Source organism: Aspergillus steynii (genome assembly GCF_002849105.1).
Source record: "Aspergillus steynii IBT 23096 chromosome Unknown P170scaffold_10, whole genome shotgun sequence".
In the NCBI taxonomy this organism is placed as follows: Eukaryota; Fungi; Ascomycota; class Eurotiomycetes; order Eurotiales; family Aspergillaceae; genus Aspergillus; species Aspergillus steynii.
The window spans coordinates 817,575-831,538 of NW_020194407.1; the positions used below are offsets into that span (position 1 = coordinate 817,575).

Below are 13,964 nucleotides of genomic sequence, written 5' to 3' on the forward strand. Positions count from 1 at the left end.
AGGTTGTGTAAAACTGGTCCCTCGGGCGACTGCGTCTAGTCATGCATGCGCCTCGCATCGGAGACGCGCTTGCGACTCGTCGAGTCGCAAATCCTCAGCCACGGATGACCAGCCAGGCAGAACTTTATCCATCGTTTATCGAGTCCTTCTCTTGATGCCATTGATGTAGTTGTCGGAGACCATCAGGTCGACGGTCATAGGTCGACAACTGGCTGACAACTAATCCGATGACGCATTTATGCATCGGCATGCGGTCCAACATGAAGATACCACGGTTCGGGCGATCTGCAGGAACTAAAGGGCCAGCTCAACAAATCTTTGGGGCTGCGGTGCAGCTGGGCCAAGGGACCGTGGCCTGGTTGGCAACAAGGGGTAGCTGCACGTTTGTCTGGTTTTTGCAACGATCAAACACTCCGTTAGTTTGGGTCTTGTGTTCCGGATATGGGTTGTGGCGTTATTAAGACATGGCAAGGCGCAGAGATCTCTCTCGGCGTTCGATACATAATAAGAGGAAACGAAAGTTTGCAGAAAGTTGGGGGAAAACCTACCCTCAACAGGCGCTAATGTTTTCTTTTGTCTGGCGGTGTAGAAATTTGACAGATCAATGTACATGTCCTCAAATGATAATGTGCTTCTCCCGCTTGTAGAGATCCTTGAGAAGTTGGAGCTGCGTCACGCCCATTGATTTACCAGGCAGGGTGGATGGCAGATCGACAATGGCTCTGCGCATCATGGCCAGCCCGACATGCCCAAAGAAGCTGACGACTCGCTCTGCTGATGATTTCAGCATCGACGAGAGAAGGATCAGGTGGGTCTCCTGGATGTCGGACGGCGGGACGGACAGGATCTTGTGCATCGCCCGCCAGAACATGTGGTTGGGGAAGGGATTCTTGCGAGGAGTTTTGCCAAAGTTCCGCAGCGTCAGCGCCGCGAACCCGGCTCCCAGGGCCGTCATTCGCTCCGCATGCATCTGCTCGCTGATATAGGGCCCGTCCGGTCCGTCGCGCCACCATCCCAGCGCCTTCCGGCCCCCTTCGGTCTTCTCGCTGCCGTAGAACCCCCATAGACCCGGGCACACGACGCGGTATTTGGCCCATAGGATGTCCACCATGGGACAGCCTTTGTAGATGAACGCGTCCATCGAGAAGATCTGCGCGGCGACGATGCCCACCGGCTCCGCGTGACCGTGGTTGAGCGAGGCCTCGTTGAGAAGCGACGCAATCAAACTTTTGGCAAACATGTTCAGCGAGTAGATCAGAAGAGCCGGCACTTTTTCGTTTTCGGAGTTGGCAATCTCGGGGGGCGGGAAAGCTATGAACTGGCGAATGTCCACCGAGGGTTCGGGGATGGAAGCGGCTTTTTCCAGCGTTGTCTTGATTTCCTGCAGCTGATTCTTGTTGCTTCCCTTTCCTTCACGCAGCTGGCCCACACACTTCTTGATCGTCCGGCGCATGTCTCCCATGTTTTGCTTGACCGTGTTGTTGGTTTTGCTCGTGTCTTTCATGTACTGTCGGAATTTCTTCAGGTGCTGGTGCAACTCCAGATAGCGCTTGTGCACCTTGAGCTCCTGCTCCGTCGGCCGGCCATTGGCACCTTGGGTCCTGCGCTCCGCCTGTGCCTTCTGCTCCGCTTCGGTTCGGGCTCGAGCGGCTTCCTCCTCGGCCTTCTTAGCCTCCGCTTGGCGCTTCCGATTCTCCTCCTCCACTCGCTGCTTCTCCTTGCGCTCTCGTTCCGCCTGTTCGTCGCGTCGTTTCTTCTCCGCCTCGGCCTCGGCCTTCTTCTTGGCCTCCTCCCGGGCCTTGTGTTCGGCTTCGCGTCGAGCCTGTTCTTCTTGTTCCCGCCGGAGTCTCTCGGCCTTTTCACGCGCCACTCGCTCGGCCTCCTTGCGTTCCTCCTCCGCCTTTCGACGTCGTTCTTCCTCTACGGCGCGTCGGTGCACGCGCAGGGCCTCCTCGGCTTCCTCCAACAGCTGTCCATGACGCGCGGCGACTTGGTCGAGGGCGGCATTGTGGACGGCTTCGTGCTCGCTGTCGGCCCGATCGAGGGTTTCGTAAAAGGACCGACGCTCGAAGGCCTTCACTTTCTTCAGCTCGTTGTTGTGGACTCGCAGCTGCTCCAGATCTCGGGCTAGGTCGGAGACGAGCTGTTTGGACGGGCTGTCCAGCGGCGAAGGGTAGCTTGATCGTCCCATGTTCGCCGGCAGGGTACGGTTTGAAATGGAGTTTGGCGATCAATATCGAGGGTCTGGTCGGGTCGTAGTCCGTCGGGGTAATTTAGGAAGTATCGTTCTATTGAAATGACCGGAATGCACGCAAATTCATAGCTCAGCTTGAGAGAAAGTGAGTGTTCAGCGAGTTGTTCAGTAAGGTTCGCTGTCGACCCGGAGACCAGGAGTAGTAGATTCCGGGAGCAGGCCGAGCAGCAGAGCCGAAGCTGTGTCGGACAAACAGTCGGGGCGGATCCCAAGGACTCGGGGGGCCAATTGCAGGGCAGAGCAAGCGGTGCCAACCAGGAGGACAGACGAAAGAGCGTGACGCAAGTGAAGCGGCCAAATGAAGGGATTGAATGATTGTCAGGGAATTCCTTGTCCGAACCACACAGAGAGAGAGGGCTGAGTCAGCGGCAGCCTGGGGAACGGGGCATCAACACAAACGATGCAAACTACCTTCATATTACAGTCAGTCGACTCCAGTACTCCGTTGGAATGTCTATAGGATATCTACATGATCCTACTCTACATAATCATATACAATCGATAATAGATAATAGATAATAGATAATCGATCATGATGATTCTGCTCAACTCGGTTCCAATGACAACAGCTGTGGTGGATCCGGACCCAAAATCAAGACATGGCGGTACCGTATCTTACGGAGTCTCAACTATACTGCAGGGAGGTAGTTGTAGTTATCGAGACTGAGAAGTCTCACTGAGTTACAGCAAAATGTCAGAGATCAAAAGCAAAAAAGTCAGACTGCAGATACTGAAACATTGGGTCTGACCATCTTACTCTCTCTCCAAAGTACCGACATGACAGCTGGACCCAGACGGCGGCGTCCCAAAGTCTGGTAACTTCGTCTTAGTGACTCCGACTTGATCATGAGTCCATCATCTCCTATATGATCTCTGTCTGTCTTCCTTCTTCTCTCTTCCGTCCTCTTCTTTTCCTTGCCTCGCTCTCCTTTGCTCTCCTCCCATCATTCCTTCGGCTTGATCAATCCATTTCGGTCATTCTCTTCGTTAGATCCATCTGCGGCTCCTTGCTGAACTACTTCTTCCGCCAGTGGAAAAGTCCCAAAAGATTATCTATCCTTCTTATTCCCAAACCAAGACCAAAAAAAAATTGAACCACGAAAATTAGTTTGAAAAAAATAAAATCAAATCAAATAAAAAAGCAACCGACGACCCCTCGCCTGGGGAATCCATCTCGAGTGCTATCGACAGCTTGGATCGACCGAGTGGTTCTTTGCCCCCTTTTCCTTCATCGGGTTATCCACCGCCCAAAGATCCTCCTGACGTGGGAAGTCTCGCAATCAAGGCAGTCGGCAGTCCAAGACGAGGGCAAAACCAGCGGGTGGAAACTGGAAATATCAAATTACCCACGACGCAGCGCCATCCCCACCGCCGACGAGCGAATTCCCCCTGAGCGCACTAGTCGATGGCAGTTGGGGCATCCGCTTACTCGGTCGTTCCCCTCTCTGCCTCTTCCAAACCCCCCCATCCCTCCAGCTTCATCCTCTCTTTCCGCTCCCTCTGATCGTCTGGCTGCGGCTTGATTGTGCTTCAATCTTTCCTTTTTCTTCTTTCTCCCTTTCATCGCCCTTTTTTTAATCTCTTGGCCCCTCTCTTCTAGTTTTTTCCTCTCCCTCCCTCGCTCATTTCCCTCTGCGTTTGGCCCGTAACCCGGTCACCGCTTCCTTGCCTTGCCAAAGGAATTTCCCGTGTGGAAAAAAAGGGGAAGAGGGAAAATTCAAAAAGACGTCATTCATCAACATTCTTCGGTGGACGATCATTTACAGGTAAGCTTCTGCTCGCCAGTCTTCTCATCGCCCGCAAGCTCGATCGTGGGAGCTTCCCCCTCGTGGCTTTCTTGCCTCCATTGCCATCCGTTGCACTTCTGGTCCCCCTCGTTCCTTCCGGCCAGCTTGCCTCTGTTGATGTCACTCGCTCTCCCGGACGCAATCGTAGCTTCCATCCGTGGGATTGCAATGTCCTCCTCTCCTCTCACTGCTGCTTGACTTTCTCCGATCGAGCTTTGTTGTTGTCCTCTCTTCTGCCCACCTCCTAATCCGCTCCGCACACCTAGACTGACCTATTTGTCTCTCTTATCTAGTAGCAATACTACAGACTTCATCCGTCGTTGTCCCCCCGCCTGTCTTCGGTCGGCCTGCACTCGCAGAATCACCCCTTCCGCCACTCTCTTGTCATTGACAGGCCCCTCGTTGCAGGGTCTTGCTCCCGACGATACCTCGTTCTCTCATTTTCTCCCGAAAGATGGATCAACAGGGTCAATCCGGGGTTCCCGGCCCGGCCGGCCGCAAGCTCCATATCGCTCATCGGAGAAGCCCGTCGGAACTCACTCCTCTCATGAGTACGTCCATCTTTTTATTCTCTTTTTTTCTTTATCAAGGGGATACTGACAACTCCAGTGGAACAACTGGCTATCCAGCAACAGATCGAGCTGCTTCAGCAGCAACAACAACAAATCGCCGCCACGCATCAACAGTATGTTAACATGGGTCTGCTACAACCGCAGCAGCTGGGCCAGGTCTCGGGATTCTCTCCTTCCTTGCAAGGCGGCGGTGCCTCCGTCGGTGGCGTCTCCCCTCAGATCAATGCCTTCCAATTCCCCCAGCTTGCCCAGCAGCAGCTCGGCCAGCAGCAGCAGCAGCAACAGCAGCTTGGCGTGCCGATGAACACAAATCAGCATTCCCACCGACGTAACCAATCGGCCCTCCCGGGTCTGGGGATGGGACCTCCTCCCGCTCCGTCCTCGGGAGCCTCGGGATACTCCGACTTCAACCAGCAACAGCAACCACAAAACCCTCAGTCCAAGAACGAGAACGGCAACCATGGCCGCAATCGGGGACCCCCCGGTGGTGGTGGCCATCAGCGTCGTCACTCTCTGGCGCTGCCCGAGGCGAAGAAGGCGGCCGAGTTGGCTCAGCAGAAGAGGACCGCGTCCGGTTTCCAATTCCCCGGCCCCAGCGCCGGCGGCGAATCGTCCGACAACGCCGCCAGCTCCGACGACAAGTCGACCCCCCTGAACACGCAGGCTCCCCAGGGCTTGGGATTCCAGCGTGCCGGTAACATGCGCGCCGGCGGTCACGGCCGCAGCCAGTCCATGGCCGTGGGCGGCAACCGAGGATCCATGTCGGGTCGCGGTGCCGGTGGTTTCCAGTTCCCCGGCCCCGGCGACGCATCGACCGGCTCGGAGAACCAGCAGCGACGCGGCAGCCAGGCGGGCGGTCATGCCCGGTCCGGCTCCCGCAACTTTGACAGCAACTGGCGCCAGCCGAACAACCAGGGCCAGGGTCAGGACCAGCAGAAGGGCTTTGGCCAGCAAGGCGGTGGTTTCCAGCCCGGCCATCGTGCCCGTGCCTCCATGAACCAATCCATCGGCTCCATCGGCTCCTTCCAGTACCCCAGCCAGCCTCAGCTCATCCAGCTGCCGCAGGGTCAGGTGGTCATGGCCTCCCCCCAGATGTTTGGCGGCAACCAGCAAATCAACCCCTTGCAGCTGGCTCAACTGCAGGCTCTGCAGCAGAATGGACAGCTGGGCAACCAGGGATTGGGTCTCCAGGCCAGCCAGCACGCTCCTCCCCAGGTGTCGCCTCAGCAGCAGCAGTCCCAGCAGCAGCAGCAGCAGCAGCAACAGCGGAAGACGCTCTTCACTCCTTATCTGCCTCAGGCCAACCTTCCCGCTCTGCTGAGCAACGGCCAGCTCGTGGCCGGTATCCTGCGTGTCAACAAGAAGAACCGTTCCGATGCCTACGTGACGACCCCGGACCTGGATGCGGACATCTTTATCTGTGGAAGTAAGGACCGTAACCGTGCCCTGGAGGGCGACTACGTGGCCGTGGAGCTGCTGGACGTCGACGAGGTGTGGTCCCAGAAGAAGGAGAAGGAAGAGAAGAAGAAACGCAAGGACATCACCGACGCCCGCTCCGGCAGCAACGCCGGCGGTGACAAGCTCTCGCGCTCCGACTCCGGTCCCAACGGCGACCGCCAGGAGGTCGGACCCGACGGCAGCATCCGCCGCCGTGGCAGTCTGCGCCAGCGTCCCACGCAGAAGAAGAACGACGACGTCGAGGTGGAGGGTCAAAGCCTTCTCCTGGTCGAGGAGGATGAGATCAGCGACGAGCAGAAGCCCCTCTACGCTGGTCACGTCGTCGCCGTGATTGAACGAGTTGCCGGGCAGATGTTCTCCGGAACCCTCGGCCTCCTCCGTCCCAGTAGCCAGGCGACGAAGGAGAAGCAGGAGGCGGAGCGGTTGGCCAGAGATGGCGCCCACGGCCGCCCCCAGCATGACCGTCACCAGGACAAGCCCAAGATTGTCTGGTTCAAGCCCACCGACAAGCGTGTTCCCCTGATCGCCATCCCCACCGAGCAGGCCCCGCGCGACTTCGTCGAGAAGCACCAGGAGTATGCCAACCGCATCTTCGTTGCTTGCATCAAGCGTTGGCCCATCACCTCCCTGCACCCGTTCGGAACCCTGGTGGAGCAGTTGGGTGAGATGGGTGATCTGAAGGTCGAGACCGAGGCGCTCCTCCGCGACAACAACTTCGGTTCCGACGAGTTCTCGGACGCTCTCCTGAAGAGCATCGGATGGGAGGACTTCTCCGTCGCCAACCAAGGCGAGGCTCTTCTGGCCTCCCGTCGGGACTTCCGCCAGGAGGTCACGTTCACCGTCGACCCCCAGGGCACCAAGGAGCTGGAGAACGCCTTCCACTTCAAGACCCTCCCCGATGGCAAGGTCGAAATCGGTGTTCACGTCGCCGACATTGCCCACTTCGTCAAGGCAAACTCCCTGGTGGACCGCGAGGCCAAGAAACGCGGCACCGCCGTCTATCTCGTCGATCGTCTCGTCAACCTGCTGCCCCAGCGTATCTCCACCGAGCTTTGCTCTCTGCTGCCCGGTGAGGACCGTCTGACCGTCAGCGTTGTCTTCAAGGCCAACCCGGAGACCGGCGTTGTCGACGATGACGTCTGGATCGGTAAGGGTATCGTCAAGAGCTCGGGACGTATGAGCTATGACGAGGCCGATGCCGTGATCCGCGGCACTTCGGACGTCGCGGCGCCTGGAGTCCAGGCCGAGACCATCCGGTCCCTTTACGTAAGTTTTCATGTCCCATTCTCCCTTCTCTTCCCGGTGTGCATTGCAGCTAACTTGCCTTCCAAAACAGACCGTCTCTTCGAAATTCCGGGAGGCAAGATATGGCAACCGAACTTCGCAGCTGCCCCCTCTGCGCCTTCTGTACCAGGTGGACGATGAGAACGTTCCGGTTCGCTACAACATTTTCGACGCATCGCCCGTGCAGGAGCTGGTGGAGGAACTGAGCCACAAGGCCAACTTCTTCGTTGCCCGCAAGATTGTGACCGCCATGCCCGACAAGGCTTTCTTGCGTCGTCAGCCCTCTCCCAACGCGCGCCGTCTGCAAACCCTGGTCGAGCGCATGAACCGACTTGGCTTCAACTTGGACCCCACCAGCAGTGGAACCCTGCAGAGCAGTCTTTGCCAGGTCCAAGACGACAACCTGCGACAGGTAAGCTTTTTTAGACCTTCTAGACATTCTACGGATCGGATAGTCTAACCAATCACACTTGATAGGGAATGGAAACACTCCTTGTGAAAGCAATGCAGCGTGCCAAGTACTACGTTGCCAGCCCTCAGGATGAGCAGCGTCAGCACTTCACCCTCAACCTCCCCGTGTACACCCACTTCACCAACCCCTCTCGACGATATGCGGACATTCTTGTCCACCGTCAGCTGGAGGCGGCGCTGTCCGACGGCTCGGTCGAGTTTTCGGAAGACTTGGAGTCTCTGAACAAGACCGCGGACCTTTGCAACAACAAGAAGGACTCGGCTCACAACGCCCAGGAGCAGAGCGTTCACATCGAGGCTTGCCGGGAGATGGACAAGAAGCGACAGGAGATTGGTGGTGATCTGATCAGCGAAGGTGTCGTCCTTTGCGTCTACGAGTCCGCCTTCGATGTCCTCATCCCCGAATATGGCTTCGAGAAGCGAGTCCACTGTGACCAGCTGCCTCTGAAGAAGGCCGAGTTCCGCAAGGATAGCCGTACCCTGGAGCTCTACTGGGAGAAGGGTGTGCCATCCTCGGCTTACATCCCCGAAGACGAACGGCCGAAGCCGGCAAACTCCCGGGCCGCCCAGGCTGCCGCTGCCGCGCGTGAAGCGGAGGCTGCCCGCGAGCGTACCCGCGAGCGCGAGGAGGCCATGCGCAAGCAGACCGAGACCGGCACCATGTCCGCGGACGACGTGGACGCTCTCTTCGATGACGACGACGACGTCTCCGAGGTCACCGAGATGGCCGCCGGCGTGTCCCTGAACTCGGCTGCCGACCGCTCGACGCAGAGCATGCCTCCTTCGCCCACCCGCAACGGTCATGTCCAGCAGGCTCCTCACCGCACCCGCTCGGACCCCAAGATCGCCACCATTTCGGGTGACGCTCCCGAGGCCAAGTTGACCAACAAGGAGAAGTACCTGCGGCTGTTCAAGCTGCGCGAGGAGGATGGAGAGCACATCCAGGATGTCACCGAGATGACCCGCGTTCCCATTATCCTCAAGACCGACCTGAGCAAGAGTCCCCCGTAAGTTTTTGCCTTTTCCCTTTTTCAAGAGGTTTGCATTCTTTCTAACGCTTATTCAGATGCCTCACTATTCGCTCCGTCAACCCCTACGCTTTGTAGAGGGCTGAGGAATCTATATTCGCCTCCTCACATGTTGAAGTAATAAGTTTTGGCCCATTGGCAAACCTTTCACAGGGGACGTATAATTGATATACATTGGTTGCCCTACAGTTCAACCATTATTATTTGATCTCTCTCAACCCATCCGTTGACTCTTGCATGTCTTTCCTGACAATAGTGCTTTTAATCAGTCTAGCGTGTTTAGTGATTTTTTTTCTTTTTTGTTTTTCTTTCCTCTTTTCTTTTGCTATAACGGCTGGTCTCCTAGTTTTTCTACAAGACCGCTCCGGGGAGCCGGTTATCTTAGGTTGTTTAAATATCATTTATTCTTACAGCGTGGTACTATGTGGGAACCGAAAAGTCTCTGGGAGAACTGAGTTGATGTATCACTGATCCGTGCGACGTATATTGATCCAGAAATGTTCCAAGGACGCGGAGGAACCAAGTGGCTTGATTACGGAAATTTTGTCCATTTTTTTAGATAGTTGCATAGCTTATTCACAGGCTGTTTCGGAAACTTGCTTGTTGGCATAAGGACTACAGATCTGTGAAGTAAAGTAAGATGTTAACTTCATCGCTAACTAAGTTTTGTTCGATAAGCAAGTATACCAACTCTATCCGGATAAATCAAGTAACTCCAATAAAACATGCAATCGCCATCAATCCAACGTCCCCAAAGCACCTAATCAACCCAATGCACTCGCTCAATCCGTCCCTCCCGGTTCATGAAGAGAGATGCCATGCACGCCAGTCCGAATCCATTCCCCATGCTTGAATTTTGAACTTTGAACATAAAACGTAATGCCAATGCGCAAACCCCGTCACCCTGACAAGGGCATAGAATAAAACAAAAATAAGATAAAAAGGATAAAGGGGGGAATAGAGGGTTCCGGGATGAATGCTAAAAAAACAGAAAGAAAGAATTAAGATTTATAGTCTCCGGATCCCGAGACGCGGTTTCGCTTTCTTCATCGTCCCGGCACCGGAGACCTTTCTGGACCCCAGAAGACCTGGTCGTGAGAGGGTTGAGAGGCCGGGGCCAGCGCCGAGAGCGGGACAGGCGTTGGCGATGGTGGCTGTGGGTGTTGACGAGAGGGCGAGGATGGAGGACGGGAAAGAGGTGGAGAGCGGTTTGCGGGATCGAAGACCCTTGGGGCCTGTGGAGGAAGAAGAGGAGGATTCGTGGTTCTCTTTGCCGTCGCCGCTGAGTTGGCGGTCTAGATTCATTGTGTTTCCTGCCGGGGGCACGTCCTCGAAGATCTTAAGGTCGTCGCGGACGCGGCCGGAGGAGTTGGCGCCTTTGTGGAGGAGGGAGAGTTTCGGGGATTTGCGCTGCGGGGAGCCGTCGAGGGCGTCGTTGTATTGGGGGTCGCTGATGCTGGAGGGGTAGTTGGCGGCGATGTTCTTTTCGGAGGCTGTCATGGGGTGATCGCTGTCGGTGTCGGTCGTGTCTCCGTCTGAGTCCATCTCCCTGCCCATTGCTGAGGACGGGTCTGGGTAGTCGACTGGGACTGTGAGGACGGAGAGGGGTCGTTTGCCGAAGGCATTCTTACGGGGACTGGACGAGAAGAATTTGACTGGGGATGGGGAGAGCGAGGGATCGTTCTCTTTGCTGGCGGCGGAGAGGTTTTCCTCGTCGTCGGAGAAGATAGGGGCGGGGGAGTCGTTTTCGGTGTCATCAAATTGGTTCTCGTCGTCTTCTTCGTCGGAAGTATCTTGGTTGTCGGATTGGTATGGGGACGGTTGCGGTTTTGATGTTGTCGGTGGGGTAGGGGTGGTGATGGTGGGTGCGGTGGTTTTCTTCATCGTCAATGTTTGAGTCTTGACGTTCTTGCGAGACCGTAATAGTCGGGCATCCTCCTGTTCTGGGATCACTGTTCCCGCATCCTCCCCTCGTAGTTTTGCCTCCGACACTGCGTTTTTCATGTCCGCCGGCACAGGCGCATGAATCGACGTCATCAGCTTTGCCTGGCGGGCAAAAGCCTCGTAGTTTTCCTGAAGAAGGGATCCAGCTGCGGAATTCAAGGCGGAATCGGGATTTGGATAGATGAGGAGACACGAGATTGTCTGCGCAAGAGAGTTCCCCTAGTCAGCTTTGAACCTTGAGTCAACATCTCCAGCAGGGAGTCACTTACGATAAGAACATCCTTTAACGTCAACGTCTGCTTCCAGTCCCGCTTCAAGGTATCCACACAAACAGCCCCCGTCGATTCCTCCACGTTCGGATGCCATATGCGAGTTCTGAACGTCGCTTTGGGTGGGCTCTTGGGGTAATCCTCGGGCATCTTCAGGTGCAATCGCCATAGACCCTGCGAGTACGGCGTGCCCTGCGGACCGGCCAGCAGGGTCGTGAGCTGAGTCAAATCATCGCCTGAGTCGTCGGAGGGATGAAGGTAGTTTGGAGGGAGGTCCTCGTGCAGGGCGGCGTGGTCTGCCGCGAGACGTCGGAGGCCAGATGGCTGGAAAGAAGGGGTGAGGTTAGCTCAGACGTTCATTCTGGCCGTCTGGATAATCGAATCAATGCAATTGGAGGATATCCTTACCATCTTGTCTCTGATGTCCACGTATAGACGAGTCGAATGAACAGTGGTGGTGGTACGATCTGGCCGCTATCGACGGTGATCCAGGTATGCTGTGGTGCCACAGGGTGACCAAGGTCCAACTGGAATCAATGGCTCTCCGGAACCGTGCTCCCTGAAAAAAGATAAAGTCCGATTTGACAGAAGTAGGCCAGACCCATGCAACGGAATCAGTCAGCCAAGTTCGACGGCGCAAAAAGAGGAAAGCGTCGATCAGCGGCCAGCTTTGTCTAGATTTCGGTTGCCCCGACGTCTGCGATGTTTGCCTTCTTTTGTTTTGATGATGTGACGCGGACGGAGCTAGTCCCCATGCGGCCCGCAGGCAAGGACGTGGCGGTCATGTGACTGACGCGTGAGGCGACGCGTTTTGGGAAGTGCAATTAATGCCTGTTGGGACTAGCGTCATTCAAGGGGCACTCTTGTCTGCCTCAGTCCCTCGTTGTTATTTGTTGCCACGGCCAATTGTGGACCGGGGATCGAGATATCCAACATGATAGATCAGACATATCGATATTCGATAGTCGATATCGATAGTCGCTACGGAGCACGGCGGACATCCATAGTTCACCTGGATCCACCCCGCAAGGCTATCTACAACTAGAGTTTAACCTTTGGGATTTCAGATCGCGGAGTTCCAGACAAATGTCGCATGTACCATGACTTCATTAGGATATTATGATTAGTTTACTAAAACAAGTTCTTATGTGCGCCGCAACTATGCATCTTTTGTAACAGGCGGTTGGCTTTGAGCGAAGGAGAGCAACAAATGAAAAGAAAGAAAAACGGACCCCTTCCCAGCATTGATACAAATTCCACGAAGAGAACGTGCGGCAAATCGATTCCTCATCTTGTCATTCTCTTCTTTGCTCCTTTTTTTTTCGTTTTTCGGAAGGTGGACGAGCCATGAGAATTTGCTCCTTTCACATTGATCGAAGGACCGATAGCGGAAACGACGTCAACTCATGACCCGCTGGAAGGAAAGATGATGCCAGCCGTTTAGAGGAAAACGGCGATGGCAGCACCGGCCAGGAGACCCATGGGGCCGGCGGTGGCCATGGGCACACCGGCGTTGCCAGAGGAGGTGCTGGATCCGGAGGCAGTGGCAGAAGAAGATCCGCTGGTCGAGTCACCGGTCGAGGACGACTTGTGGCCGGACTTGGTCTTGGTGGAGGTCTCGGTCGAGCTGGCAGTGTGGCTCTTGACGGCGCTGCTCGACTTGGCCAGGGTAGAGCCGGGCGAGCTGGATCCGGAGTGAGCACCGCTGGTGGCAGTGCCGGTGGGGATGACGGGCGAAGAGGTGGCGCCAGTGCCGGTGGCAGAGCCGGAGACAGCAGTGGTAGCGTCGGTAGCACCAGTCGAAGCAGTACCGGTGGCACCGGTGGCAGTGCCGGAAGCAGTGCCGGTAGCAGTGGCAGAAGCGCTGTCAGTGGCAGCACCGGTGGTCGCACCAGTGGTGGCCTGGACGTCGGTGGTAGCGGTGGGCTGGCGACGCAGACGTCAGTACGAGTTGCAGTTGAATCGGACTAGGAGGTACATACCACAGCCTCGGAGGAGGACTGAGCGACGGCGAGGGCCGAGAAGGCGACGAGGAAGAGAGAGGCACGCATTGTGGAAGAAGTGGTTGATCACGGAGACGAACGACTGACTGTTGATCGAGGAAGGGACGAAGGGTCAGGAGTAGTCTTCAGATAGCGAGCGAGCGAACGAAATGAAGATGGGAGGCGAAGTAGGTACGAAACGACGGTGGGGAGGATAGATTGCTTTATATCACGGAAGAGGGAAAGGGGACAAAGGAAGTGACAGGCGCAGGGGAATCCTTTAAATAGACAACATTATTGGGTGGACAGTCGGCCAGCCCCCGGTGACCCCTACTCCCTGGGTAAGTAATACTGCTGCGTACGCCGTGAATCATCAGCCCTGCGTCTCGTTGGATGAATGATGAGCAGGACTAGACTAAGCCTCCGCCGACCTGGCCATCCCTCCTAGTGGCAATCGCACCTGCAGGCTCCACCCACCACAGGGAGACAATCTCCATGGGCGGGAGACTGAGTCTAGGGCGTTCCGGGGCGGACTGGTCTAAGCCCTGTTGGTGCGCTGGAAAAACCCAAAAATCCAGTGTGAAGGGGAGGTGTGCGTATGCCCTCCTGCGATTCTTGCTATTTTTGGCCGCCACCCCAGCACAGTCAGCCGGCCGCCCCACCCGTCTGGGCCAATGACCGGGGAGGTGTGCCCTACTGTAGATCTGCAAAGGGCAAAGTCGATGTTTGGTGGTGTTTTATTTTATTTATTTATTTCAATTCGTTTTTTATTTTATTTCATTTTATTTTTCTTTCCTTTCTTTTTTTTTTTTTTCTTTTTTCTTTTTTTCCCTCTCATCTGAAAAGTTTGTCCGGAGTCCATACCTCCTTCGTATCCTTTAGGCTGGCCGGTGTCTCTCTCTCGGGCTCCCTTCG

General features: G+C 55.8%; 5 protein-coding genes across 5 annotated transcripts; 2 read left to right on the forward strand and 3 right to left on the reverse strand.

Annotated features, from left to right (window-relative positions):
• Positions 1 to 616: 616 nt before the first annotated feature.
• Positions 617 to 2,191, reverse strand: P170DRAFT_430799 (GLE1-domain-containing protein; the record flags this gene model as incomplete). Its single annotated transcript, XM_024847979.1, has 1 exon — positions 617 to 2,191. One exon carries the CDS (start codon positions 2,189 to 2,191, stop codon positions 617 to 619), a length of 1,575 nt encoding a protein of 524 aa, XP_024699074.1.
• A 2,304-nt stretch (positions 2,192 to 4,495) lies between these two features.
• On the forward strand, positions 4,496 to 8,932 carry ssdA (mRNA-binding translational repressor SSD1; the record flags this gene model as incomplete). The annotated part of the gene is made up of 5 exons (XM_024847980.1): positions 4,496 to 4,592; positions 4,651 to 7,337; positions 7,408 to 7,767; positions 7,833 to 8,833; positions 8,893 to 8,932. 5 exons carry the CDS (start codon positions 4,496 to 4,498, stop codon positions 8,930 to 8,932), a joined length of 4,185 nt encoding a protein of 1,394 aa, XP_024699075.1.
• A 32-nt stretch (positions 8,933 to 8,964) lies between these two features.
• P170DRAFT_61809 (uncharacterized protein) lies at positions 8,965 to 9,409 on the forward strand. Its single transcript, XM_024855305.1, has one exon. The coding sequence runs from the start codon at positions 9,092 to 9,094 to the stop codon at positions 9,323 to 9,325; it is 234 nt and encodes a 77-aa protein (XP_024699076.1). The 5' UTR covers positions 8,965 to 9,091; the 3' UTR covers positions 9,326 to 9,409.
• Positions 9,410 to 9,507: 98 nt separating this feature from the next.
• On the reverse strand, positions 9,508 to 11,973 carry P170DRAFT_393722 (putative ubiquitin conjugating enzyme E2). Its single transcript, XM_024846028.1, has 3 exons — positions 11,476 to 11,973; positions 11,068 to 11,391; positions 9,508 to 10,999 (listed from the first exon to the last, which is right to left on the reverse strand). Exons 1-3 carry the CDS (start codon positions 11,476 to 11,478, stop codon positions 9,863 to 9,865), a joined length of 1,464 nt encoding a protein of 487 aa, XP_024699077.1. The 5' UTR covers positions 11,479 to 11,973; the 3' UTR covers positions 9,508 to 9,862.
• An 85-nt stretch (positions 11,974 to 12,058) lies between these two features.
• P170DRAFT_441224 (putative GPI anchored protein) lies at positions 12,059 to 13,241 on the reverse strand. Its single transcript, XM_024850267.1, has 2 exons — positions 13,050 to 13,241; positions 12,059 to 12,993 (listed from the first exon to the last, which is right to left on the reverse strand). The coding sequence occupies exons 1-2, from the start codon at positions 13,116 to 13,118 to the stop codon at positions 12,508 to 12,510; spliced, it is 555 nt and encodes a 184-aa protein (XP_024699078.1). The 5' UTR covers positions 13,119 to 13,241; the 3' UTR covers positions 12,059 to 12,507.
• Positions 13,242 to 13,964: the final 723 nt, after the last annotated feature.